This window comes from Peromyscus maniculatus, chromosome 16, assembly GCF_049852395.1.
Source record: "Peromyscus maniculatus bairdii isolate BWxNUB_F1_BW_parent chromosome 16, HU_Pman_BW_mat_3.1, whole genome shotgun sequence".
NCBI classification, from domain to species: Eukaryota; Metazoa; Chordata; class Mammalia; order Rodentia; family Cricetidae; genus Peromyscus; species Peromyscus maniculatus.
This window is the reverse complement of record NC_134867.1, coordinates 68218655-68245214: the sequence shown is the minus strand read 5'-3', so window position 1 is coordinate 68245214 and position 26560 is coordinate 68218655. Positions and strand designations below refer to the sequence as shown.

General features: G+C 39.2%; 1 protein-coding gene across 2 annotated transcripts in view; it reads left to right on the top strand.

Annotated features, from left to right (window-relative positions):
* The first annotated feature begins 505 nt into the window (after nt 1–505).
* The window catches only part of Lnpep (leucyl and cystinyl aminopeptidase), a 98952-nt gene continuing 72897 nt past the window's right edge, over nt 506–26560 (top strand). The window contains exon 1 of one of the 2 annotated variants that reach the window (XM_006975937.4): nt 506–724. Coding sequence is in view for 1 of the 2 variants with exons in the window: in XM_006975936.4 (XP_006975998.1) it covers nt 2156–2174 (19 nt within the window). In the remaining variant the exon portion in view is untranslated. Of the gene's footprint in view, nt 725–1522; nt 2175–26560 lie in introns of those variants that run through there. The other variant, XM_006975936.4, reaches the window with a different exon arrangement.

Genomic DNA, 26560 nt, shown 5'->3' with positions numbered 1-26560 from the left:
CATAAAATGACCTAATAGGGAGGAGTTTCTTATTTAAGCAATACCAAGGTGAACCAGGCTCATTTCAACAAAATCCATGAATACAAGAGTTCCTATGGTTCACTTTCTGTTTTTGGTTCTGAATTACTCTGAGATGGGGACCAGCCTAAGGGCTCGGCCTATCTTCCACACAGTGAAAAGACCAAAGCAGTACTGAGATATGACGTGATGAACATTTTCTCTATATTGACCACATACGAAACCATTGGAGACATTCACTATAAAGACATTTACTGGAAAGGTTTCAGTATGGGCAGTAAATTAGAACTCTAAACACTATATTGTAGTTATTTAAAATATTTAGGAATTAGGACACAGCCCTAAAAAAGGCAAAAGGCTGCCCCAAAGAATTTGCATTCTTAAGAGGATGGCTGATAAACAATTAGCTTTTGACAGCTTTGAGTGCTCTGAAAAAAACCTGCAGGAGAAATCTTTATAGAGTCTACTGTGCTTGCTGCTATTTTAGGTGTGTGGCCAGAGGATTCTCAGCAGGGGTGACATTTGAGCTAAGAAAACGACAGGAAGAAGTAAACAAACAAAACACCAAGCTGCAGAACAGTTTTGCAAGGATCTTTCATAAAGGAATGGTTAACAATGCTGAATGAAACTTGGCACCTTCTGGGAATCTCATGAAGGCCTCAGGGTCCAGCAAATTACGGGCATGTTGATGTCGCCCCAGAATTAGGTAAGGAGTTTAGGGGTTACTCCAAGTACAGTTGGTATTCATAGGACGTTGTAAATCAGGAGTGGGGAGTAGGGAGTATTGACGTCTTAAAAATATCGTACTTCGGTTTTACTTCTTAGAACGTAATTCGAATTTCCTCATGGGTTGAACAACATCACTGCCTCCTCTCTTTTGCCCAGGATATTTGTGCAAGCCCAGGTTTGTTTGCACCAGACGCCAGGGTTGACAGCCTGGGAGGAGTGTGTGACAGTTGGCCAGCGCTGTGAGGCCCAGGCCAAGCCAAGTCGCCTCAGGGGCCAAGGCTATGCGGTGGGGGGGAGAGGAGGCGGCGGAGCAGAGGAGCTGTGGCTGCTGCTGCTGGGAGGGATAGAGGCCTCACCTCGGGGTACTGGTGCCCGGCAGTCGGAGAGGGAAGAGCAAACACCCTTGAGATCCTTTCGGGGGCTCTTGGGCCACACAGTCTCTAGGGGTCTCCCAGGCTGGTGGGGGCTGCCCCGATTTGTCACCGGAAACAATGGGGATTCGGGGCCCGAGGCAATGGCGCAAGTCCTGGGGGAGGGGAAATTTAGCTTCCTCTGGTTTAGCCCTGCAGGGCCAAGCCGCGAGCCCTGGTGGCTGAGAGCAAGGGACTCGCAAGTGTCGAGTTAGGACGGGACCGGGCTGGCGGGCCTCGGCCCACAATCTCTTCGCGGACGGTCCGTTCTCCTGTATCCCGCGCCGGGTTTTGTGATCTGCTCTCATCTCTAGGCCAGGCCCCAAGCAAAGAGCAAAGAACTGGCCGGGGCCCCTCCCTCCCTCGGATCAGGGGTTTTGTAGCTGCAGCAGCAGCCAGGCGCTCAGCTTCTAGAAGGAAGTCTTGCCGACAAGCGCCGCAGGGCTCCCTCCAGGGGTGAGGAAGAGCTCTGTCCCGGGGTCTAGCTCACCACAGAGACCGACGATCCCTGGCCCTGCCCTGCTTTCAGATCGCGAATTTAGCGACAGCCCCTTCGCTACCCACCGGCCGCGTTTCCGGGCTCAGTGCTGGGGTTGCGGCACCCGGAACACAGACGAACGCAGTAGGTGCACTAGTTGTTGGAACCCGGGTACAGCTCTGCGGCACTGAGAGCTCCGCGGCCCCAAGTATGCCGCTGGGGGCGGGGCTTGCAGAGGCCCCGCCCCAGCCCTGCACGGCCCTCCCTCGCCTCTTGGCCGAGTAGGCCAGGGGTTGAGCTGCGCTCTGAGTCCACGCCTCAGTGGGTCCTTTTTGCAGCAGTTGCGAAAACCCGGAACGAAGGTGTTGTTGCCGCTCGATAGAGCGGCGCCGCCCCTCGCCGCACCTCCCCGCCAGTCCTCAGAGGCCTCGCTGGGCATGCTCAGTCGGCAGGGCCGCTTCAGCTCTCGTAGTAGGAAGCTTGGGGCGCTTGGCTTGTGAGGACCCACGGCGGGGCGAAGATGGAGCCCTTTACCAATGGTGAGTGGCTAGCCTGAGACTCGGATTCCTGGGCTTTCAGGGTCCAGAGGGTCAATTGTGGCACGGGGATCGGGCTGCCGGGTGTCCCCGCCCCAGGGGTTTCCCAGGAGAGCTGGGGGCGGCAGAGGGGCCAGGGCCGGCTTAGGGCGGGCGTGAAGGTCAGCCGGCTCCCGGGGGCTAGTACCGAGCCTCCAGGTGAGGCAGTGGCAAAGTTTGGGATGTTTGTGCGGAGGAGGGGGCGGCGGCAAAGTTGGCAACCGCGTTTGTCCCCGGAGAGGCGGCCACTGCCCGGAGAAGCGGCGCCCGGGAGGAAGCCAACTCGCGATGGGAGCCTGGAGCTGTCCGCCTGTCCTTCGGCTAGCTGCTCTCACTCCTTTCCGTAATAGGGCGGGGTAGGGCCGCGGGGCTGGCAGCGTGATTTAGTGCACCGCAGGGAAGAAAACTTACCAGAGGCTGCCCGGTACTGCTCCGTGTGGCGAAGGTACCGCCCTGTATAGCCACCTTTCTCTCTGCTGCTGCTGAAGCACTCCGTCGGACGACCAAGCTTTTTACCAGCTGGGAATATTGGTCTCCTAGTCGGAGATCCATTGAATATTAGTGCTTATATCATTAGGTGACAGGGGGTGAAAGTCAAAGCAGCCTATGTCCAGAAAACAGCCACAGACTCACTCCACAGCTTTGTCTGGTCCAGAAGTGCTGGAGTCACAATATAGGGGTGAGATGTCCCACCATTTTATGATGTTAAATATGTGAATTTACTATTAGGATGTAAAGTAGGAAAACTGTTAATAAACGACAGGACATACTGAAATTAGAGGACCCACTTTGCAGTTGTCATGTATTTCCAGTGTGGTTGGTTACTTCAGGTAGGTGGAAAATCAAATTAATAGGAGAGAAGTGTATTACTTGGGTGGGTTGCTTGCCGCTTAAGGGACTGGGGGGGGGGCGTTGCCCACTCTGTCCACTTTCCTGCCCGACTTTGTTGTGTATTTCATTCCTGGGGCTGTGACCTACTCATGTTCTCCATTTCCCTAATTCAGAATGTTTTATTTTACTGCCATCTTTCTGTCTGCAATGTTTACTTAGGTTTAGTAATGACAGCTTTAACTCTGAATTTTCTATCTCATTTGTGTTCTATATGTAATTACCAAGGCTCCAAGAATAGTATGGTAAAATTACCGAGAGAATTAAGCAAGATTTGAACTGAAAGGCACCATAAAGACCATCTAGTACTTGAATGCTTAAAACAGGTTTTAGGTCCTTGCAAATCGATATTCTAAGGCTTTTTCTTTCTTCTAGGCAGGATTCTCAGATCCCCCTTGTTTGTAGGATTTTAAATATGAAATTTCACCCAAGAGAAAACAATGTCTACACAAGAATGAATCAGGTTTCGGGCTGGTTGATTTACTGAACCTTCCCCTACAGAATTAAAGTACATTCTCACACCTTAAGTAAAAATCTTTTCCCCTCCCATAGAATATCAGCCTTTAGAAGTATTTGTAAATTGTCTCATTTGGGAGGACAGTGTAAAAATCCTAGAGAACAAAATAAAGAGGCAAAGGTTCTACTTTCATATAGGAAGTTGGATTCAAATTCTTTTCTGTCTACCAGATTTTCACAGTTGGTGCTGGAGACTAGTTGGAAGTGTGTCATTTGAGCTCAGCTTCTTACTTGTCCCCTTTTCACAAGGAAAATAGGAACAACATTAAAGTCAATAACACCTTGGATACTACTAATTTTAGGTGCTTTGAAGGTTTTAAGGTGAAATAAGTATTTCAAAACTTTTGAAAGTTTTTGCTGTACAATTTTCTAGTGTCTTCAAATATAATATTATATAATGGAAACTGTATTTTTGTATCTAGTTACATAGCATGCACGTGTAATTCTATAGCTAGTCCTTTACAGACTATTTTATCATCTTAGAATGTGTGATTGAAGGATTGATTTATCAAGCTTAATACTGGTTTTTGTTATACATTGATTCTCTTTTAGTAAATCTCATTTACATGTTCTTGTATGTCTGCATAAAGAGATATGTACGGGTGTGCAATAAGAACAATTTCAAGGCCGGGCGGTGGTGGCGCACGCCTTTAATCCCAGCACTTGGGAGGCAGAGCCAGGCGGATCTCTATGAGTTCGAGGCCAGCCTGGGCTACCAAGTGAGTTCCAGGAAAGGCGCAAAGCTACATAGAGAAACCCTGTCTCGAAAAACCAAAAAAAAAAAAAAAGAACAATTTCAGTAACTCTGGATGCAGGTTTGTTTTTTTTAAAAAATACTAATAGTTCAATGACCTATAAGTTTATAAGATAAATGAATTTTGTCTTGTCATTTCAGCCTTTAGTACTCATTGATTTCTGTGGTGTTTTCTGTAGTTTCCCTATTTTCTGTGAAATGTGCTGTTGGTGTGGTTCATCTTCTTGAGCCTGGCTCTCTGCCCACAGTAATGTAATGGGTTCGTGTGTTAAATATCTTATGTTCAGCTGTCCAGTTAATAACTCCTGGAACCCATTTAAAATTCATGTTTCTAGAAAAGGCCTATAAGGATGTACTTCAGTACCAGGAATTCCTATTTGACTCAGGAAATATTTTTGGCCTTGACCTTGAGAGGAACTGTTACCACATTTAAGACCAGTCTGGCTTTGGTTCTCTGGAGACTTATGGGTAGAGGAATGTGTTGACTAATATTTAGGATTGGTTTGACAGTAGCTGCCTTGTCCTGCCTTGTCCTATTTGGAATCCTTTAGGAGTAGTGACCTGACTCTTTACCAGCACCGCAGAAAGTTGATGGAAACTATCTAGGTTTTCTGAGATGGATACTAGATTAAGACAGCTAATTATTTGATGTCCATATGCCTCTGTTCTCATTTGTTTGGGATATTTCATAATAACTTAAATTTGTGTTAAGACATGCTAAAAGTCGGGGCTCAATTGCAAAATCTGGTTGAGAGGTCCAGGGTCTGATCTGGAAATCTCTGACTGCATTTTGAAGCTACTAGAAGTATTCAGTTAAAGAGAGCTTGGGGATGTTTATCAGGTAAACAAATACAGACTTTACAAACATAGGGATGGATTAATTTTCTTTACTATTTAGTATATGTTTTGCTAACAGATTCTTGTTTGTGGTGTGATTATAAGTAAATCTAGTGGTTAGAAAATCACTGATATATTGAAGTGCCATAACAAAAAGCTTAGTAGAGGTTGTCATTTTTATATGAATTATATCACCTCCACACAAATCATTTTATTACTGTACACTGAGGCATAATCAAACAAGGGAGAGACCTCCTGTCTTTCAGAATTATGTCTGTTTATTTTTAGGTTGGTTTCCAATTGAAAGTGTTTCAGTTTTTAAAATGTAAAGTCTTGACAACAAATTATCAATGTATGAGTTGTAAAGCAGTATAAAATTGTGATGCCATCTTTTTATCCTGTAAATAACAGTTGTTTTATGGATATGTGCATCTTTCTAAAAATAAGTTTATAGTATCATCTTAAAAATGAGAGCTTACCATATATGTACATTTACATATATGCCCATACATATCTTTTGTTCTGTGTTGAATTTAAAGAAATCTTTAATTAAAGTTTTTCTGTAATGGGATAGAATTAAATTGTGTGTGTGTTTTCCCTTTCTGCCTTATCTTAAATTACAGTTGGGGAAATCTGATATAAAAATTGAGGGTTAGCCAGGAGTAATGGCCCATGCCTTTAATTAATCCCAGCACTCAGGGAGACAAAGGCAGAGGGACCTCTATGAGTTCTGGGCCAGCCTGGTTGACATAGTAAGCTCCAGGAAGCCAGGGCTATGAAGTGAGACTTTGCCCAAAAAAACAACACAACAAAATTCAAGGGCCATCTAGCATCATAAAAAGTAGGTAAAAAAGATAGCTAGAAAGTAATCCAGTTTAAACTAGGAAGCAATGTTAGAAAAATTCTTTGTTATTATGTATTCATTTTCAAAAGAGTCTTAAGACAGAACCAGGTACAGCATATTTTAGAAACTGTTACAGCAATGACTGTCATTTATCTGTATGTGATCTTTGAGAACTCAGTCTGAAAGAGATAGAACCAGAAAGAAAAGGGATTATCATATGGAAAATCCAGTGGTAATTTCATGCTCAGTAATTCAGTCATACAGTCATACTTTTAAATTCTTACTTTAGAGGTAGATTTTCTGCTATGTTTCACAAACATATCATCAGATGATGCTAGCCCAAATAAGAAATGGATTGAAATAATTTAATTTTGTTTTCGTGCTAGTATAAAAATGTATAAATATAGAAAAAGGAAAGCATTGCAACTTGGCCTAAGATAATATTCTAATTGTGACAGAGATGTTCTTTGTTTTCTAACCTGTTCATAGAATGTTGGTTACTAACAAGGTTACATTTCACTAATGTCACATATCATCTCTATTAGAAAACAGCATTTTTATCTTCTCCAAAACTTAACCAAGATTACCCTGGACTTTGGAATAAAGCCAGATTAGGAAGGTGGTTCCTGGCAGTTAAGCTGTGTGTGATGCAGCTGTGTTCAGTCAGTTACTTGGTGTCTGGAAAACTGTATGGGGTTGAAGTTGAGCTCCTGATGCTAAGCTTTTGGTAAGGACTTGATGATCCCCCCACCTGACCCCCCACCCCAGATATCCTTTCTGTTAATGGAAAACCAGGAATAGGAATGGTGGGAAATTTTGGAGCCTTTCTAATGTCGTAACTTTTTATATCTAGTGACTTTTACAGAGAATGTTACTTGTTGCTCTAGTGTGGAGCACTGAAAGTAACAACAGGAAGAACAGAGCTGTTGTGTCCATGGAAGGGTCATCCTCAAGGAATGAGGTGCAGGCAGGAAACAGAAAATATTTGCTAGGAATTTAGCTGTACTACCTTCTTTTCTTCTAGTTAGAAAAATTCAGTCACTTTAAGGTATGACTATTTACTGTCCAGAATATTCTGGATTTGAAGAAAATAAAATATAGACAAGACTGTAGTCATCCTTTTGTACCATGATAGCAATCTTTTTCTATTCTTATTGCTTGGTTTGTTTCACTTTGCTGTTGGTGCTTATGACTGAACAAAAAGCTGATTGATTTTAATTCCAACCTTAGCATCTAAACTAGGAACCAAGCCATTTGCCAAATAAAATTGAGGCTTGCAAGGAAGTTTCCAAAAACAATGGAGTGTTAAGTTTAATTATAGGAGACCCTTTGAAGTTCTTTTCCTTCTCATATGTACTGCTTAATGAAAGGCCTCCTGGGCATTCCACATATTTCCAGAATGTAGTCACTGAAACAAAATTTGACTCAGTTATCTGTACTTCTGCAGATTGAGAGGTCTAAACTTTCTCTTACTAGAGGGTTCTACTGGAGGAGGCCAACTGATGAGGAATGAGGGGAGTTAGAGAAGCTTTCCAATATTTCTATGGGGAAAGCTGCTTCAATCGAGGGATTGGAGAAGTCACCAGGAGAATGGAGAATGCAATGAGAAGTCACCTCGTTGGGTTGGTGTATTCCCTTTTCTTATAGCAAATGATGGCTTTGTGAAAGTGTTTCCCAGGCAACTGTTTCAAGTGTCATAAAGGAAATTCCCAGTTGCAGAGGAGGCTCTGGTCATTGGTCTTGTGCTTGTGTGTGTGTGTGTGTGTGTGTGTGTGTGTGTGTGTGTGTGTGTGTGTATGTGTGTGTGTGTTACTGTCCTCTGTCAGTCTCTGCCTTAATTCCCTTGAGATGGTCTCTCCTTAAAGCTGGAGTTCACTGTGTTTTATAACTAGGCTGGCAGCCAACAAGTATTGGGGATCCTCTTGCTTCCACCTGCAGAGTTGGAGGCACACGTGGCCATGTCCAGCTTTTTCAGAGGGGAGGATGATTCTGATGAGTCAAACTCAAGTCCTCATGCTTGTACAGCAAGTGTTTTTACTCATTTAGTCATCTCTCCAGCTGGGGGCATGGTGTTTCTTAGCGGAAACTTACTTTGGAAGATTTTAAAACAACTGTCAGGACATTCATCACCCAAAAAGCATTATATCATCCTAGGAATGAGAAAACTTCCGTGGAGATTAATAGTACAGACTGGGGAGAGCTGAGTGCATGAAAGACTATTCTAAGTCAGTATTGATACAGTGATATGAAGATAGTATAATGCTTATCCAGTTTTGGTTACCAAAAAAGTTTCTATGGTTTGGTTAGGGAAAGTTGCTGTGGCCCTTGAGACTTTATGGGAAGAGCTGCTCTATCTAGATATACCAAGATCTTGTATATGAGCTTTGGCTGGCCTATCTATATACTTAGTAGCAGTAATTTTTCTGTTCTTTGAACTGGATGCTCTGTCAGTCTTTGGGGTCACTGATAGTGTCTCATCAGTATCTAGAGTGGGTGGCTAGATTAGGAAGACAGTTTATGCTAAGCATAGAGGATTGGGTGCTGCTCATTGGGGATGAGAAGTGTATTATTCTCTTATAAGCACCTTTACTTATACAGTGATTACTGAGAGGTTTGGTAAATTTTCCAGTTGGTGGTAACATGCAGAAAACCATTGAATCTAAATAAGAGAGTCTTGAAGTACAATAAGAACAGATTTACTATGATGCTATTAACTTTGAACCGTCTAGTTGTTCATTGCAGATAAACACACATTTATGTTTCAATTAATTGCTGGTTTTAGAAATACTAAAATACTAGGTATTAAAAATACTAAAGTTGAAGAACTCATACATCTGTTTAGTTTATATAATCTAATGGCAGTGATTGATTAGTTTAAAAAATGTGGTTACAATCTTAGTTTTTTAGTTACAGTTGTTTTAATGGGTTAAGTAAAAAGAACTAGCCTACAGATAGTTGTAAATTGGTGAGAAAAATTACTGCTTTAGTGATTTAAGATTATTATATACTTGTATTTTATTAGTCCGATGAATCAGATGGAAAGTATTTCAGAGGCTTATCACAAAAAAGTATTTCAAAAGATTATCTGCAAAATAATTACTTGGTAAAATCTGAGATTGGGCCTGGCAAATTTATTCACCAACTGAAATATTTTCTGATATGAGCTTTTTGTTTATATTGAATTGTTATTCATTTCCCTTATAGATCCCATTATTGGTATTTGTAAGTGCATTCTCCTGTTCCTCATCATGAAATCTACTTCCCTGGGCTTTGATCTCAGAAAACAGAGTGCTGATATGTAGGATGGCAAGTTTCAGAATACATGAAATCTATTATGAAATGACATTATATCCAGTCCTTTATTCCTTCTTCAGAGGTTAAAATTTCTAATTTTATAATTATAAAATTATATAAACTTAACTTAAAGTATAATTATAAATATCTTTAAAAGTTTATAGTATAAATTAAGAAAACTTGGTGATGAGCTACAAAATCTTGGAAAATTACTGTCATGAAATCAATCTCCCCCCATCTTTCCATAAGAGCAACTCTTAAGGCCATTTGGTTCATGAGCATGGCCACAGCTTCAAAAGGAGACAGTGAAGAAACAAGATAATGAGAAAAACAAAAATTAAAAACATTAAAATTTTGATTAATATTGGATAAAATCAACTTAAGCCTAGTAAATTAGTTTTCAAGAAAACCAGACTGTTTTTATCATTTAACTTTGTATCCAATAATTGCATCAAACTTAAGGTTGATCCTTTGTTTTAAAACTACCAGGAACTGTCCAGGAAGCATCCTTTCTAAAATAAAATTTTAAAACAATACTTTTTATATTTTCTTTGAGAATTTTATACATGTCTACAGTGTATTTTGATCACATCCACTACTTCCCTCCAAATTCTTCCAACCCTCCTCCTCTTTCTTCATCTTCCACCCCACCCTCCCACCCCATAACTCACTGACTCTAGTTAGTACTGCCCTTCTAAGTATGGACATGACCCCTCACTGGAATATAGACAACCTTCCAGTATCCACTCCTCCAAAGAAAAATGGCCCTATCTCTCCCAGTAGCTATCAGCTAGCAATAGTTCCTAAACAGGATATGGGGCTTTGGGAGCTCCCGACCCCCCCTCCATGCTAGAGTTTTGACTGGCTTGATTTTGTACGTGTTACTGCAACTGGGAGAAGCTCTGCCATGTCCTGAAGATGTCACTTCACAGCATCATTCCCAGGCTCTTCCATTCTGTCTGCCTCTTCTTCTGTGGATGAGAGGTGGAAGGTTGATAAAGATGTCCCATTTAGGACTGATCATAGAACTAAATTTTGATATAAATTCTTCGATGCTATTTAAATTTCCTGAATTAACAAATATTCTTAGCACTGTATGTTAATTATGCAAAATAATGGGATTCATTAAGACAGTTCATATATATATATGATACCTTGATGTGTTTATCCTTTTTATTACACACATTACCCTTTTCCCCATTTCTGCTGGTCTTACTTAATAGACAAATATCTTACAATTTTTTTTGCTTGTGTCTATTTTCTAAATATTATAAAAAGATACCTTCACAAATTAAAACTTAAGCGTCTGTCTTTACCATATCTTAACTTACTCCAAGCTTTGTTCTTAAATACGGAGTCTAGGTAGAATTGTGACCTTGCTCCTGTCCTTGGAGAGCTTATATTCTTGCAAGAATAACTTTTTAAAAGGCTATGAGCCCAAGATAACGATTCTCCTTGAACACTGTCAGGTTGAGAATTATGGGTCCCTTCTCACAACTCTTCTCTCAAGCTTATTTAGTTTTATATTTTTCTTTATTCTTCTTGAAACTCTGTCTATGAATCCATCTTAATTTGTAAGACTATTGCACAAGATAGTGTTATGGTGAGCAATTCAGTTGGCTTCATTCAAATTCTGGCTTCTCTCTGTGCCAGTAACTTTTAACTTAAAGATGTTACAGGATGTTGTTTTTAGCTTAAAAACTAAGTTTTTTTTATATATATATTTTATTTTACAATACCATTCAGTTCTACATATCAGCCATGGGTTCCCCTATTCTCCCCCCTCCCACGCCCTCCCCTTACTCCCAGTCTACCCCCCATTCCCACCTCCTCCAGGACAAGTCCTCCCCCCGAGGACTGCGATCAACCTAGTAGACTCAGTCCAGGCAGGTCCAGTCCCTTCCTCCCAGACTGAGCCAAGTGTCCCTGCATAAGCTCCAGGTTTCAAACAGCCAACTCATACAATGAGCACAGGACTTGGTCCCACTGCCTAGTTGCCTCCCAAACTGATCAAGCCAATCAACTGTCTCACCTATTCAGAGGGCCTGATCCAGCTGGGGGCCCCTCAACCTTTTGTTCATAGTTCCTGTGTTTTCATTCATTTGGCTATTTTTTTTCAATAATTGAGTAAAACTGAAATTTATTATAAGCCACAGTCGTCCTAGGGACCTCCATGCTATATATATAGCCTCTATGGTTCTATGAGTTGTGGTCTGATTGTTCTTTATTTTATATCTAGAATCCACCTATGAGTGAGTACATACCATGACTGTCTTTCTGGGTTTGGGTTATCTCACTCAGGATGATTTTTTCTAGTTCCATCCATTTGCCTGCAAATTTCATGCTTTCATTGTTTTTCTCTGCTGAGTAGTACTCCATTGTGTATATGTACCACATTTTTTTTCATCCATTCTTCTGTTGATGGGCATCTAGGTTGTTTCCAGGTTCTGTCTATTACAAATAGTGCTGCTATGAACATAGCTGAGAATGTATCTTTATGGTATGAATCAGCATTCCTTGGGTATATGCCCAAGAGTGGGATGGCTGGGTCTTGAGGTAGTTCGATTCCTAATTTTCTGAGAAACCGCCATACTGATTTCCACAGTGGTTGTACAAGTTTACATTCCCACTAACATTGGAGGAGTGTTCCCTTTGCTCCACATCCTCTCCAACATTGGTTGTCATTGGTGTTTTTGATCGTAGCCATTCTAACAGGTGTAAGGTGGTATCTCAGAGTCGTTTTGATTTGCATTTCTCTGATGATTAAGGATGTTGAGCATTTCTTTAAATGTCTTTCAGCCATTTGTAGTTCTTGTTTTGTGAATTCTCTGTTTAGCTCTTTAGCCCATTTTTTAATTGGACTGTTCAGTACTTTGATGTCTAGTTTCTTGAGTTCTTTATATATTGTGGAGATCAATCCTCTGTCAGATGTGGGGTTGGTGAAGATCTTTTCCCGTTCTGTTGGCTGTCTTTTTGTCTTATTGACTGTGTCTTTTGCCCTGCAAAAGCTTCTCAGTTTCGAGAGGTCCCATTTACTAATTGTTGTGCTCAGGGTCTGTGCTGTTGGTGTTTTATTTAGGAAATGGTCTCCAGTGCCAATGCGTTCAAGAGTGCTTCCTATTTTCTTTTCTATTAAGTTTAGTGTAACTGGATTTATGTTTAGGTCTTTGATCCACTTGGACTTGAGTTTTGTGCATGGTGACAGATATGGATCTATTTGTAATCTTTTACATATTGACATCCAGTTATGCCAGCACCATTTGTTGAAGATACTTTCTTTTTTCCATTGTATAGTTTTGGCTCCTTTGTAAAAAACCAGGAGTTCATATGTGCATGGATTAATGTCAGGGTCTTCAATTCGATTCCATTGGTCCGTATGTCGGTTTTTATACCAGTACCAAGCTGTTTTTATTACTATAGCTCTATAGTAGAGTTTGAGGTCAGGGATGGTGATGCCTCCAAGGGTTGCTTTATCGTATAGGATTCTTGTAGCTATCCTGGGTCTTTTGTTTTTCCATATAAAGTTGAGTATTTTTCTTTCCAAGTCTGTGAAGAATTGTGTTGGGATTTTGATGGGGATTGCATTGAATCTGTAGATTGCTTTTGGTAAGATTGCCATTTTTACTATGTTAATCCCACCTATCCATGAGCATGGGAGATCCTTCCATTTTCTGATATCTTCTTCAATTTCTTTCTTTAGAGATTTAAAGTTCTTATCAAAAAGGTCCTTCACTTGTTTAGTTAGTGTTATCCCAAGGTATTTTATATTATTTGTGGCTATTGTAAAGGGTGATGTTTCTCTGACTTCTTTCTCAGCCCTTTTATCATTTGTGTATAGGAGGGCTACTGATTTTTTTGAGTTGATCTTGTATTCGGCCACTTTACTGAAGGAGTTTATCAGCGGTAGGTGTTCCCTGGTAGAGTTTTTGGGGTCACTTAATGTATACTATCATATCATCTGCAAATAGTGAAAGTTTGACTTCTTCCTTGCCAATTTGTATCCCTTTGATCTCCTTTTGTTGTCTTATTGCTCTAGCTAGAACTTCTAGTACTATATTGAATAAATAAGGGGAGAGTGGACAGCCTTGTCTTGTTCCTGAATTTAGTGGTATCGCTTTGAGTTTCTCTCCATTTAATTTGATGTTTGCTGTTGGCTTGGCTTGCTATAAATTCCTTTTATTATGTTTAGAAATGTTCCTTGTATTCCTGATCTTTCTAAGACCTTTATCATGAAGGGGTGTTGGATTTTGTCAAAGGCTTTTTCAGCATCTAAGGAGATGATCATGTGGATTTTTTCTTTCAGTTTGTTTATATGGTGTATTACATTGACTGATTTTCATATGTTGAACCATCCTTGCATCCCTGGGATGAATCCTACTTGGTCGTGATGGGTGATTGTTTTGATGTATTCTTGGATTCGGTTTGCCAATATTTTGTTGAGTATTTTTGCATCAATGTTCATAAGGGAGATTGGTCTGTAGTTCTCTTTCTTTGTTGCATCTTTGTGTGGTTTGGGTATCAGGGTAATTGTAGCCTCATAAAAAGAGTTTGGTAGTGTTCCTTCTGTTTCTATTGTGTGGAACACTTTGAAGAGTATTGGTATTAGTTCTTCTTTGAAAGTCAGGTAGAATTCTGCACTGAAACCATCTGGTCCTGGGCTTTTTTTGGTTGGGAGACTTTTGATGACTGTTTCTATTTCTTTAGGGGTTATTGGTCTATTTAAATGGTTTATCTGGTCTTGATTTAATTTTGGTATGTGGTATTTATCCAGAAAATTGTCCATTTCTTCCTGGTTTTCCATTTTTGTGGAGTACAGGTTTTTGAAGTATGATCTGATGATTCTCTGGATTTCCTCGTTGTCTGTTGTTATGTCTCCCTTTTCATTTCTGATTTTGTGAATTTGGGTGTTCTCTCTTTGCCTTTTGGTTAATTTGGCTAGGGGCTTGTCTATCTTGTTGATTTTTTTCAAAGAACCAACTCTTTGTTTCATTGATTTTTTTGTATTGTTCTCTTGTTTTCTATTTTGTTGATTTCAGCCCTCAATTTGATTATTTCCTGGCTTCTATTTCTCCTGGGTGAGTTTGTTTCTTTTTGTTCTAGAGCTTTCAGTTGTGCTGTTAATTCATTGGTATGGGATTGCTCCATCTTCTTCATGTGTACATTTAGATCTATGAATTTTTCTCTTAGCACTTCTTTCATAGTGTCCCATAAGTTTGGGTATGTTGTACTTTCATTTTCATTGAATTCTAGGATATCTTTAATTTCTTTCTTTCTTTCTTCCTTGACCCATTGATGTTTCAGGTGGGCATTATTCAGTTTCCATGAGTTTGTGGGTTTTCTATAATTTTTGTTGTTGTTGAGGCGTGGTGGTCTGATAAGATACAGGAGGTTATTCCAATTTTTTTGTATCTGTTGAGATTTGTTTTGTGTCCAAGCATGTGGTCAATTTTTGAGAAGGTTCCATGGGGTGCTGAGAAGAAGGTATATTCTTTTGTGTTAGGATGGAATATTCTGTAGATATCTATTAGGTCCATTTGAGTCATAACATCTGTTAGGTCCTTTATTTCTTTGTTAAGTTTCAGTCTGGTAGATCTATCTTTTGGTGAGATTGGTGTGTTAAAATCTCCCACTACGAATGTGTGGGGTTGGATGTGCGTTTTAAACTTGAGTAGTGTTTCTTTTATGAATGTGGGTGCTTTTGTATTTGGAGCATAAATGTTTAGAATCAAGACTTCATCTTGGTGGATTTTTCTCGTGATAAATATGTAATGTCCATCCTGATCTCTTTTGATTGATTTTAGTTTGAAGTCTATTTTATTAGATATTAGGATAGCTACACCAGCTTGTTTCTTAGGTCCATTTGCTTGGAAAGCCTTTTCCCAGCCCTTTATTTGGAGGTAGTGTCTGTCTTTGAAGTTAAGGTGTGTTTCTTGTATGCAGCAGATGGATGGGTCCTGTTTTCTTATCCATTCTGTTAGCCTGTGTCTTTTTATAGGTGAGTTGAGACCATTGATATTGATGGATATTAATGACCAGTGATTGTTAATTCCTGTTATTTTTTGTGGTTGTGTTGTGTTGTCCTTCTGTGGTGTATGTTGGTGTAGGATTATCTATTGCTTGATTTTTTCATGGATGTGTTTAAGTTAAATTGGTGCTATTGGGCTATTTCTTTGGGTTGGATTTTCCCTTCTAGTGCTTTCTGTAGGGCTGGGTTTGTGGACAGGTATTGATTAAATCTGGTTTTATTCCTGGAACATTTTGTTTACTCCGCCTATGGTGATTGAGAGTTTTGCTGGGTATAATAGTCTGGGTTGGCATCCGTGGTCTCTTAGTGTCTGCATGAGATTTGTCCATGATCTTCTAGCTTTCATAGTCTCTATTGAGTAGTCTTGTGTTATTCTGATGGGTTTGCCTTTATATGTTACTTGGTCTTTTTCCTTTGCGGCTATTTATATTTTTTCTTTGTTCTGTGTGTTTAGTGTTTTGATTATTATGTGGTGAGGGGACTTTTTTTTTGGATCCAGCCTATTCGGTGTTCTGTAAGCTTCTTGTATCTTCATAGGTATTTCTTTCTTTAGGTTAGGAAAGTATTCTTCTATGATTTTGTTGAATATATTTTCTGTGCCTTTGAGTTGGTATTCTTCTCCTTCTTCTATCCCTATTATTCTTAGGTTTGGTCTTTTCATGGTGTCCCAAATTTCCTGGACGTTTTGTGTTACGACTTTTTTGTCTTTAGTGTTTTCTTTGACTGATGAATCTATTTTCTCTATCGTGTCTTCAGTGTCAGAGATTCTCTGTTCCATCTCTTGCAATCGGTTGGTTATGCTTGTTTCTGTAGTTCCTGTTCGTTTAGTCAGGATTTCTATTTCCAGCATTCCCTCAGCATGTGTTTTCTTTATTGTCTCAAATTCATTTTTCAGATCTTGGAATGTTTCTTTCATCTGTTTAATTGCTTTTCCTTGGCTTGATTTGATTTCTTCCCATTTTTTGTTCGTTTTTTCTTCCATTTCTTTAAGGGAGTTTTTTATTTCCTCCTTAATGGAGTTTTTTATTTCCTCTTTGAGGGAATGTTTTATTTCTTCTTTAAGGGCCTCTATTATCTTCTTAAAGTCATTTTTAGGGTTGATTTCTTCTGTTTCTTCTGTCTTGGTATGTTCAGGTCTTGCAGGTGTAGAATCACTAAGTTCTGATGTTGCCATATAGGTCTTTATGTTGTTGCCTGTATTTTTGCACTGGCGTTTACTCATCTCTTCCTCTGTGCGGTGCAGGTGGTGTCTGTGTCTGAGAGTGCCTCTCTTGTTCTAATTTTTAGTCTTGGTTTAGTAGGGGTTCTTGGTTAAATTGGTGCTATTGGGCTGTTTCTTCAGGGGCAGCTGATTTCAGTCGGAAATATTTGTTTGACTCAGTATAAAAAATGTATATATTTATTCATACAGAAACTGTTAATTACATACAGCATATAAATAAAAACATAATTTTTAGTTAAGCATGAAACATATATCTGTAATCCTAGCACTTCAGTGGCTGAGGCAGGAGAATCTCCAGTTTGAAGACAACATGCTGAGACCTTGTCTCAAACAAACAGACCCACAATTCTATGTATATTGTTACTCTCATTGTCATCTCACAGTGTTCCAAACATGTTGGATATTTATTGTTATTGTAGATTAAGATTACTTCAAAAAACTTGATTCGTATTCTTTTAATTTAGAGGTCTGTCTGTCCTCTTCCTTTTCCTAGAAACATCTCTTCAGAAAAGGATCTTTTTGTTTTTTGGAAGACTGTCTCCTGTGTAGCTCTGGCTGGCCTGGAACTTGCTATCTAGACTAAGTGGACCTCAAACTTGCAGCAATCCTGTTTCCTGTGTGCTAGGATTACATGTGTGAGCCCCAAACCCTGCTTAGAACATTCTTAATTGTTCATTCAACTTCCCTTTTCGGTGAAATGCCTGTATTGATCTTTATTGAACTTCAGATCCTATGCTTGACGGAGAAAAAACAGTATTTAATAAAACACTTTCTCAGTGTTTGAGAGGTGGAATGTGATGTGGGGGTAGGGAGTTTCTTTCTCTGAAAAAAATTTTGAAGTTGAAGTTGGAAAGTGACCCAGTTGGGGGCTGGAGAGATGGCTCAGAATTAAGAGCACTGGCTGTTCTTCCAGAGGTTCTGAGTTCAATTCCCAGCAACCACATGGTAGCTCATAAACATCTGTAATGAGATCTGGCTCACTCTTCTGGCATGCAGGCATACATGCAGACAGAACACTATATATAATAAATAAATCTTGAAAAAAAAAAGAAAGGAAGGAAGAAAGAAAGAGACCCAGTAGTTTCTTTTTTCATTTCTCATCTTCTGTACTTATTCCATGGCTAGAGAGCTGTTATCCCTTTGCAGCCTAAGTAGTGTGGTTAAATCAATTTTTCTTCATGTAGTACTGTGGGGCCTTCTAGGGACTTGAATGGGGCATTTTGCCCTTCATTAGAGAGCCACAAAATCAGTCCCAACTGTTGTGAGATATTACATTACACTGTGTAAAGCTACATCATTATAATTGGTTTAATAAAAAGCTAAATGGCCAATAGCTAGGCAGGAGGTATAAGTGGGACTTCTGGAAAGAGAGAACTCTGGGAAGAAGGGGAGTCATCAACTGAATGCAGGAGGAGAGAAATGGGTTAATTTAAGTTATAAGAGCTAGTTAGAAACAAGCCTAAGCTAAGGCTGAGTGTTCATAATTAATAAGAAGTCTCTGCATCATTACTTAGGAGCTGGCTGACAGGACAGAGAAAGATTTGTTACACAACCAATTATATTTATCTTTCAAAACTGAATTTTCTAATATCCCAGAGATCTGATAAGAAGGCATGAGCAGGTCTCACAAAACCTTTGATATGGCTTTATGAAAAGATTAAAGAAGGTGAAGCTATATTGTAGCAGTTGATAGCAAGGCCATGTAGCTGGAGTTACCTCCAGTCCCATCCGGGCCTGCAGCCACTCAGATCCAAATAAACACACAGATACTTATATTATTTAAACTGTTTGGCCTAATGGCTCAGGCTTCTGCTATCTAGTTCTTATATCTTAAATTAACCCATTCCTATTAGTCTATAAGTTGCCACATGGCTTGTGGCTTATTGGTACCTTACATCTTGCTTCTCATGGTGCCGGCGGCTGGCAGCTTCTCCTGACTCAGCTTTCCACCTCCCAAAATTCTCCTCCCTCCTTATCCTGCCTACACTTTATTTCCTGCCTGGCCTACTGGCCAATCAGCATTTTATCAATCAATCAATCAATCAATCAGTCAATCAGAGCAACACATTCACAGCATCCCCAGCACTTCCCCTTTTCTTTTTTTCAAAAGGGAAGGTTTTAACTTTAATATAGTAAAATTACATATAACAAAACAATTATCAAGCAAGAATTACAGTTATAATATCTAGTCTATTTATAATATCTAGTCTATTTATATTTGGCAAAATTAAAGGAGATATCCTATCTATCCTATATTTGTGAGTCTAAGGTTTCATATCTAACTTATCTTTTATCATGACTAAGGAAATTATAACTATCTAGTCTTCATCTTCATCAAAGACCTCAGAAGGATATAATATTACCTGAGAAATGGAGAAGGATGCAAGCAACTTTCAGGAGTCTTGCGAGAGTAGACAGAGACAGCTGGCAGCCTGAACAGTCATCCAAAGTTCCTCTGTAAAGTTGGGGCATCTGTCTTCAGCCCAAAGGCCTGAAGTCGCTCAGTCAGAATGTCTGGCAGTTTCCTCTGTGAAGCAGGAACCTGAAGGACCATTTCGCCAAGCAAAGTTCAATGGTCACCTTCCTATGGGTCCTGCATGTCCAGTCGATCAAGTAGTCCAGGCAAGAACAGTTTCTTGCCCAAATGGTTATTTTTTGCCAAGAAGAAGATAAACTCCATATAGAGTGTCTTCGATGCCCATCCTCCTCTCTGAAGTAAATCGGTGCTGCCAGGAGCAGACATGTCTCACTGTCCAGAAAGTCTAAATTTTTAAAACATTTTAAATGCCATATTCTGTAGGCCTTTGAAATGTTTGAAGATTACTTACCTAATTGAGTTATATCTATGTATAGCTAGAAAACTTAACATGACTATAAGTTTGACTATCATAGAAGACTAATTATTAATCTGTATTTCTTAATTATCCATTGCAATCTAAATGAGTTACATAGACATAATATCTTAAACAAGAGTAGAAATATATATATATATATAGTAGAACAAAAACAACTCTAAATTTGTATCAGTAAACTAAAATCTATACCAATGTAAAATGCCAAACATTTTAAACAAGTTCTTTAAAAGTAGGTTCAATGATCTACCCCTTTATCTTATCATATCTATATCCTATATTTCCATATCATGTCCCCTTTTCTTCTTTAGAAAGAGATTGCATTTATAACCAACCTGTTTCAAATAAAAATATTGGTTTTTCTCTGTCCCAAATCATAGGGCTCTTCTGATATGGGACAGAAGACTCTCTCAACCTTTTGTTTTAGTAATGTGCTTGGATTTAGAGAAGGAGTGAGCCAATTCCATCTCCAAAGCCAGCTTGGTATATTTGGGAATTTGGGTGTAGCTTCTCATACTACTTCTTGCTGGATGAGGGCTCTGTATTCTTATGGGGACATAAAGAAAATTTTAGGATTATGGGGTAGTCCATGAGGGTTTATTGTCTGAGCCTTTTACCTTGAAACCGTTCCGGATGTTGGATCATCTGGGCCTTGGTGTCATCAAAGACCTTTCAGGGGATCTTGGCTGGTTAATGAACTATCACCTCTTCTAATTAAGGGGTCTCTCTTGTTCAAATCGAACCTTTATTGATTTTGATGATATCCACAGCTTATCTTCTCCTGTAGAAGCAAAAGCAAAACCTTGTCCCCAATGTAACACATATCCTGGTTTCCATTCTGAGGTCAGCACATCCTTAAAGTATATAGGCTGATTTAATTCTGTAGCTTTTTTTTTCTATTATCCAATGTCTCTCTGCAGCTGTTGTTCCATTCTCATTAGCATTGAGACAATTAAAAGTTAATCAAGCATTATGCAGTCTATTTCTGGGGGTTTTTGTTACCCCTTTCTGTTTATTTAGCATATCTTTTAGAGTTCTATTTGATCTTTCTATAACTGCTTGGCCTGTAAGATTATGTGATATACCTGTAATATGCTTTATATTGTAATAAGCAAAAAACTGTTTCATTTTATCAGAGACATATACTGGAGCATTGTCAGTTTTTTTTTTTTTTTTTTTTTTTTTTTTGTTTTTGTTTTTCGAGACAGGGTTTCTCTGCGTAGCTTTGCGCCTTTCCTGGAGCTCACTTGGTAGCCCAGGCTGGCCTCGAACTCACAGAGATCCGCCTGGCTCTGCCTCCCGAGTGCTGGGATTAAAGGCGTGCGCCACCACCGCCCGGCAGCATTGTCAGTTTTAATTTGTGCAGGTGTACCCATGGTGGCCATAACTTCTAGCAAATGAGTGATTACAGAATCAGCCTTTTCAGAACTCAAAGCAGTTGCCCATTGAAATCCTGAATAAGTATCAATAGTATGGTGTACACACTTCAATTTTCCAAATTCTGCAAAGTGAAACACATCTATTTGCCAGATATCAAGGCCATGGAGAGGCAAGAATGTCAGTGATGTAATGGAATGACTAATTCATTAGTTGAGTTTGAGCTAAGGTATGAAAGCATGAATTTTATCCCTGACTACTCAGGATGAAAAAAATGAAGGACATTTTTATCTTGGTGTTAATCTAATGATAAAAATCAGGTGACACTTTGAGAATACAGCCAAAACAATAACTTAGTCACTACATAGCACCACAAAAATAATTCCTATAAATTGTTGAAATGTACATTGTGATATGTGAGTGTGAAGACTGATTTCACCCCTGAATTCTCCCTGAAGTTTCCATACATTCCTGCCTCCATTACTCTGTGTTTATGGAGTGCTTGTATTAGAATGGATTAGAGGCAGTATATTCTTTTTTCTCCTATAATGAAATGACACACAGTGAATGACTTAAACAACAGATTAATTTCCTTGTAGTTCTGAGGTTTATCCAAGATCAAGGTACCAGCATAGTTAGATTTTAATGAGGGTTTTCTGTTTTGCTTGCAGACAATCCATTTTCTTTCTGTGTCCTCAAGTGGCCTTTCTTTTGCAGATGTGGAGCAAGCAAGCAAGCTTTGGTGTTTTTTCTTCTTAAGTACACCATTTCTGTCAGATTCAGAACCTGCTCTCATAGCCTCATTAAACCTTAATTAGTAGAACACACTGGTGCACACCTGTGATACCAGCATTTGGCATGAGGATCACTGTGCAAGCATGAGGTCAGCCTGGTCTAAGTACAAGTCTCAAGCTTATTTAGGGTTAAATAAGACCCTGTTTAAAAAAGAATTTAGGGGGATATAATTCAACACACACAGAATAAGAATACTATTTTGATTCATTGTTATTCTTGTTTCTGTTTATGTCTACAGAGTTTCAACATGCTGCTCCTTCCCCAGCACTCTCAGACTTCCAACTTTTTAGAACATAGATTATCATTTTACTTCTTAGCCCTTTTCTATTTTTTTGGCTTATCCTAGTGTGGTTTCAGTAAATTAAAGATCTCCATACCTAAATTTGTTTTTCTTTTCTACATGTCCTAATATGGAATCAGGAATGGAGAATGATCTAGAGTTCTTTGTCTCATACCTCTCTTCACACAGAATGTTCTAGGCCTTTAAGAGAACCAAAATCCATTCTCTCTCTGTCTCTGTCTCTGTCTCTCCCTCTCACTCCATCCCTCCCTCTCCCTCTTTTTTTTTTTGCCCCTGGGTTCCCTGCACCATAAATAACTAGGATTGATCTGTGTTCCCAAGTTTTGCCCTGAGCTTACCCAGGTCAGCTGGGACTAGCCTGTGGGGTTAGATATTCCCTAGTAGAGATAGCTAATTTGTTAATACCTTGTCAAAATTATAATTCCCATTTGGCTGGCTGTGGCAAGAGGAGGATATTCCTGTGAGTTTTGTGCTAATTTCATCTAATACCTGACTGGTGTTTTGTTATTGTAAAATGTCAGTCATGTATAAACAGAAACCAGTTTCAATCACAGAAAGGCAGAAAGCTTTTGTAATACCCTTCTCTTAGAGCAAATTTAATAAAATTTTACCACATAAAACTTGCTTAAGTCCAAACTACTAATTTCTTTCTTTATATCAGCAATACTTAACCACATCACTACCCACATAACTGTCACACAAAAACTTATGAGGCCAGTTAGGGTTCATTTAATCTCGTTTAATAAGACAATATGCAAAGAGTATTTACTTCCTATGGTGGCTTCCTGTTTATGGAGCATAAAATGTGGGCAAATAATATGTGGCCACACATGGTGTCCAGTTCTTCCATTTCTATGATTTTCATGAGTCTTTGCTGTGGGTCTGAAAGTTTTCTGTCACCCAGTTGTATTTTGGTATTTTCTTTTTTAACTAAAAATATAAATTTGTAAGAAACAAACTAGACCTTAGTTTTATAGTTTTATAGACTATAGTTTATATTCTTGACTTTTTTTTTTAAATCAGAAGTGTGAGCATTCCTTATCCTTGACAATAAAAACAAGTATAAACTGATAAATACTGGTTAGAAACAGCCACAGGCTCAGAATTAAAAATAACTTTTAAATTATGCCATTGAATTATTGTTAGCATTCAGGCATTCTCACTGGCCTGCCCTCGGGAGCCAAGCAGCAGCAGGACAATCATCGTCAACCACTAAGATTGGACACTTGTGCACTCTCCCTATATGCATGTGCTGTGTCCCCTTAGATGAAGCAAGAGCCTTCTCTCCTCACTCTCTTTTTTCCTTCCACTCTTGCTCAGAGGCAGCCTCTACCCCCACCCCATAACCCTTCATGTTCATGTGAGATCTGTTGCATGATGTGACTTTGTGGCTCCCCTTGGCTCCAACGCACTAAAGTACCTTCAACCCTCAACCATTTTTAGATGTTTGGCCATTTTAGCTTCTTTTGGAAATGGCTGTTGAATGTTTTGACATTTCTTCAAATTAGATTACTTTGTTGTCTTTTTGAGTGATAAGAATTTTTCAGATATTCTGCATATATGAGATAATAATAAATATATGTACTTATATGAATTTATACAAATATATGCAATAATAGTTTTCTGTGAGTGTGGTATATATGTGTTTATGTTCATGTGGGTGTATGTGTTTATGTGCACATATAAATAAAAGCATTAGATGCTGGGACTCTTAGTCATACTTCACACATTTTTTGTTTCATTGAGATTCTTGAACTTGTAAATGTATGCCTATGGTTATAATTGTGGTCTTGGGCTGTTGTTTCTTCAGATAATTTTTACTGTAATACTTTTCTTTTGTTATTCTGGAACTCTAAACTATATGTATTTTAGCCCATTTGGTATTATCCTGCAGGTGTTAATATTTGTTTATTTCCTAGCTTTTTACTTCATGATGAGCTGTCTCTCTGGACCATGGCAAGCTAAAGCAAACTGGCTAATTGTTTCTGCGAGGTATTTGCCACACTTGTATGAAGAATGAGTAATAGAGGCAGCAATGGTAACTTTAATTTTCATCTGTTCTGAACATAGATAACTCACAGATTTCCCTTCAGTTTTTGTTGCTTCATAAAATAAATAAATAAATAAATAAATAAATAAATAAATAAATAAATAAATAAAAAAAAAAAAGCTGGAGCTCTGATTCTCTTCCCTTTGACATCACTCCATTTTTTTTAGACTGTTACTTAACATTCTAAATACCATGAGCAAGACACTTCACAGAAGGAAGGGTTTTAGGCTTGCAGTTCTAGAGGAAGAAGGGTCTCTTATGGATGGGAGGTGGCAGGCAGCAAGCAGCAGACATTGAGGTTGGAACCGAAGCTGAGGGATCACATTTGAACTGCAAGCAGCAGCAGAGAGAGAGGTGGGTTGGGGAGGAGAGAGAGAGAGAGGGAGGGAGGGAGGGGGAGAGAGAGGGAGGGAGGGAGGGGGAGAGAGAGGGAGGGAGGGAGGGGGAGAGAGAGGGAGGGAGGGAGGGGGAGAGAGAGGGAGGGAGGGAGGGGGAGAGAGAGGGAGGGAGGGAGGGAGGGGGAGAGAGAGGGAGGGAGGGAGGGAGGGGGAGAGAGAGGGAGAGAGAGAGAATTTGCAACCTCACACTTAGAATGCTTGGAATGTGAGGCTTTTAAACATCAAAGCCAGTCATCTTCCAGTGAGGCTGCAGCTCTCAAGCCTACCCAAACAGTGCCACCAACTGGAAACCCAAGTATTCAAACATCTGAGCCTAGGGCCCAGGGGCATTCTCATTTAAACTACACAGACACTGTTCAGGGTTTTTGTTTTTTTCTCTTAATTTTAGAATTTCCTTTCAATTTAAAATTTCAACTTAATATTTTTTTCTCCTGAAACTTTTATTCTCACTTATCACATTATGTTCTATTTCAGATCAAAGTTGTAACAACAGCTTAAAGCTGAAAGTTCCATCAGGACTTGATTGTCTTTTACAAAGAAAATTAACGTTTTCTCAATACTTTGTATGTAAAGTAGTTTTGGATTGTGACATGTAGGTTGCTGATATTATGCAGTGTAGATTCAGTATCTGGTTTAGTCCTCTGGAGAGCTTCACTATTTTTATTTCAGTAGGCAGTCAACCTGCTCTGATTCAGCTCTTGAGACCTGTTTCATTTTGCATGGACAGCAGTTCCAATCAATTCAGTTCTCCTAGCTTTTGCATGGCAGGAATAATAATGGTCCCTAAACACTTCCATGTTCTGATACTGGAGCCTGGTGGTAAATTAGGGTAATAATTAAAGGGAGTTAAAGTTGTTACAATTATGTCAAGTATGGTGGTATACATCTACAATTCCAGCATTCGGGAGGTAAGCCAGAACTATATAGTGAAACACTGTTTCAAAAAAAACCCCACAAAACATAAAAATTTTTGTCAGCCCTTAAAAGAGATTACCCAGGACATCCACTTGAGCCCATTGAAGCCATAAAGATTAGTTAAAGTGTTAATATCAGTGTGATACAGTATAAGAAAGACTAAATTGGCCTTTGCTGGATACAGTTTCTAGAATATAGAAAAGATAAGGAAATGAGTTCTTTCCAAGACCCTTTAGAAGAATCTTAGCACCCTTAACAACTTGATTTTGCCTCAGTGAGTCCCATTTTGGACTTCTAGAACTTTGTGATAATTTGTGTTGTTCCAATAAGCTTTTCAGGTTTGTGGCAATTGCTGTAGTAGTGTATGGTTTGAATGTAATATTCTCCATAGGCCCATATATTTGAACACTTGATCCCCAGTTGGTGGTGATGTTTTGGGAAATTATTGAACCTTCTGGACATGGTGGTAGATGGTGGGTGTTGGCTACTAGTGGTGAGACTTTGAGGTTATAGCCTGGCCCTTGTTCCAGTTGTGCTTTCCACATCCTTTCTGTCACGATGTGAACGTTGTGCCCCAACTCCTGTTGTCACTAGCAGAGCACTCTTGAGTCATAATGCCTTTCTGCTCATGATTATCCTTCTGGACAATGTGTCAAAGTAAATGCTCTTTTGTTTCTATCAGGTATTCTGTCAGAGTGGTAAGAAAAACAACTACTGTAAGCTGTAATAGACACTAATGCACATTGCTACATTGCAGTTTTGATCCATTCTATACATACATAGTTCTCTGGTTATTCTGTATTTTTTGTAGATTCATAGACAAATGTCTCTCTGATTCTTTCCCCTGGCATTCTGTCAACACTGTAGCCTGCAGGGACTACTTTTCCTGGTTTCTCTATATAGAAATATCAGACTCAATGAAATTTTAACTAATTGGTACTTTCTGATCCTGTTCTAAGGGCAGAATGGTCAAAGGAAAGAGAATAGTATTAAAAGAGACGCTAATCCTCATGTAGATTGCTTTGCCAAGTTTTGTCTTCGTTAACTACTGTAAGGTGAAGTGAACTGTGAACAGCTATGAAGTAATCTGAGGGCAAAGCTTGTCTAGATTAGTAGTTTTCCCAGTCTCTTAGAGTTGTCTCACACCTAATTCAAGAATAGTTTTAGGACCTTCCCTTTATTGAACTTTTCCAAAGATTTCACCCAACTTGTCAGAATGGATTTCTTCATGTTTTGTAAGCTAGTTGAATTACCTAATAACTATACCAAGCACGTATGACTG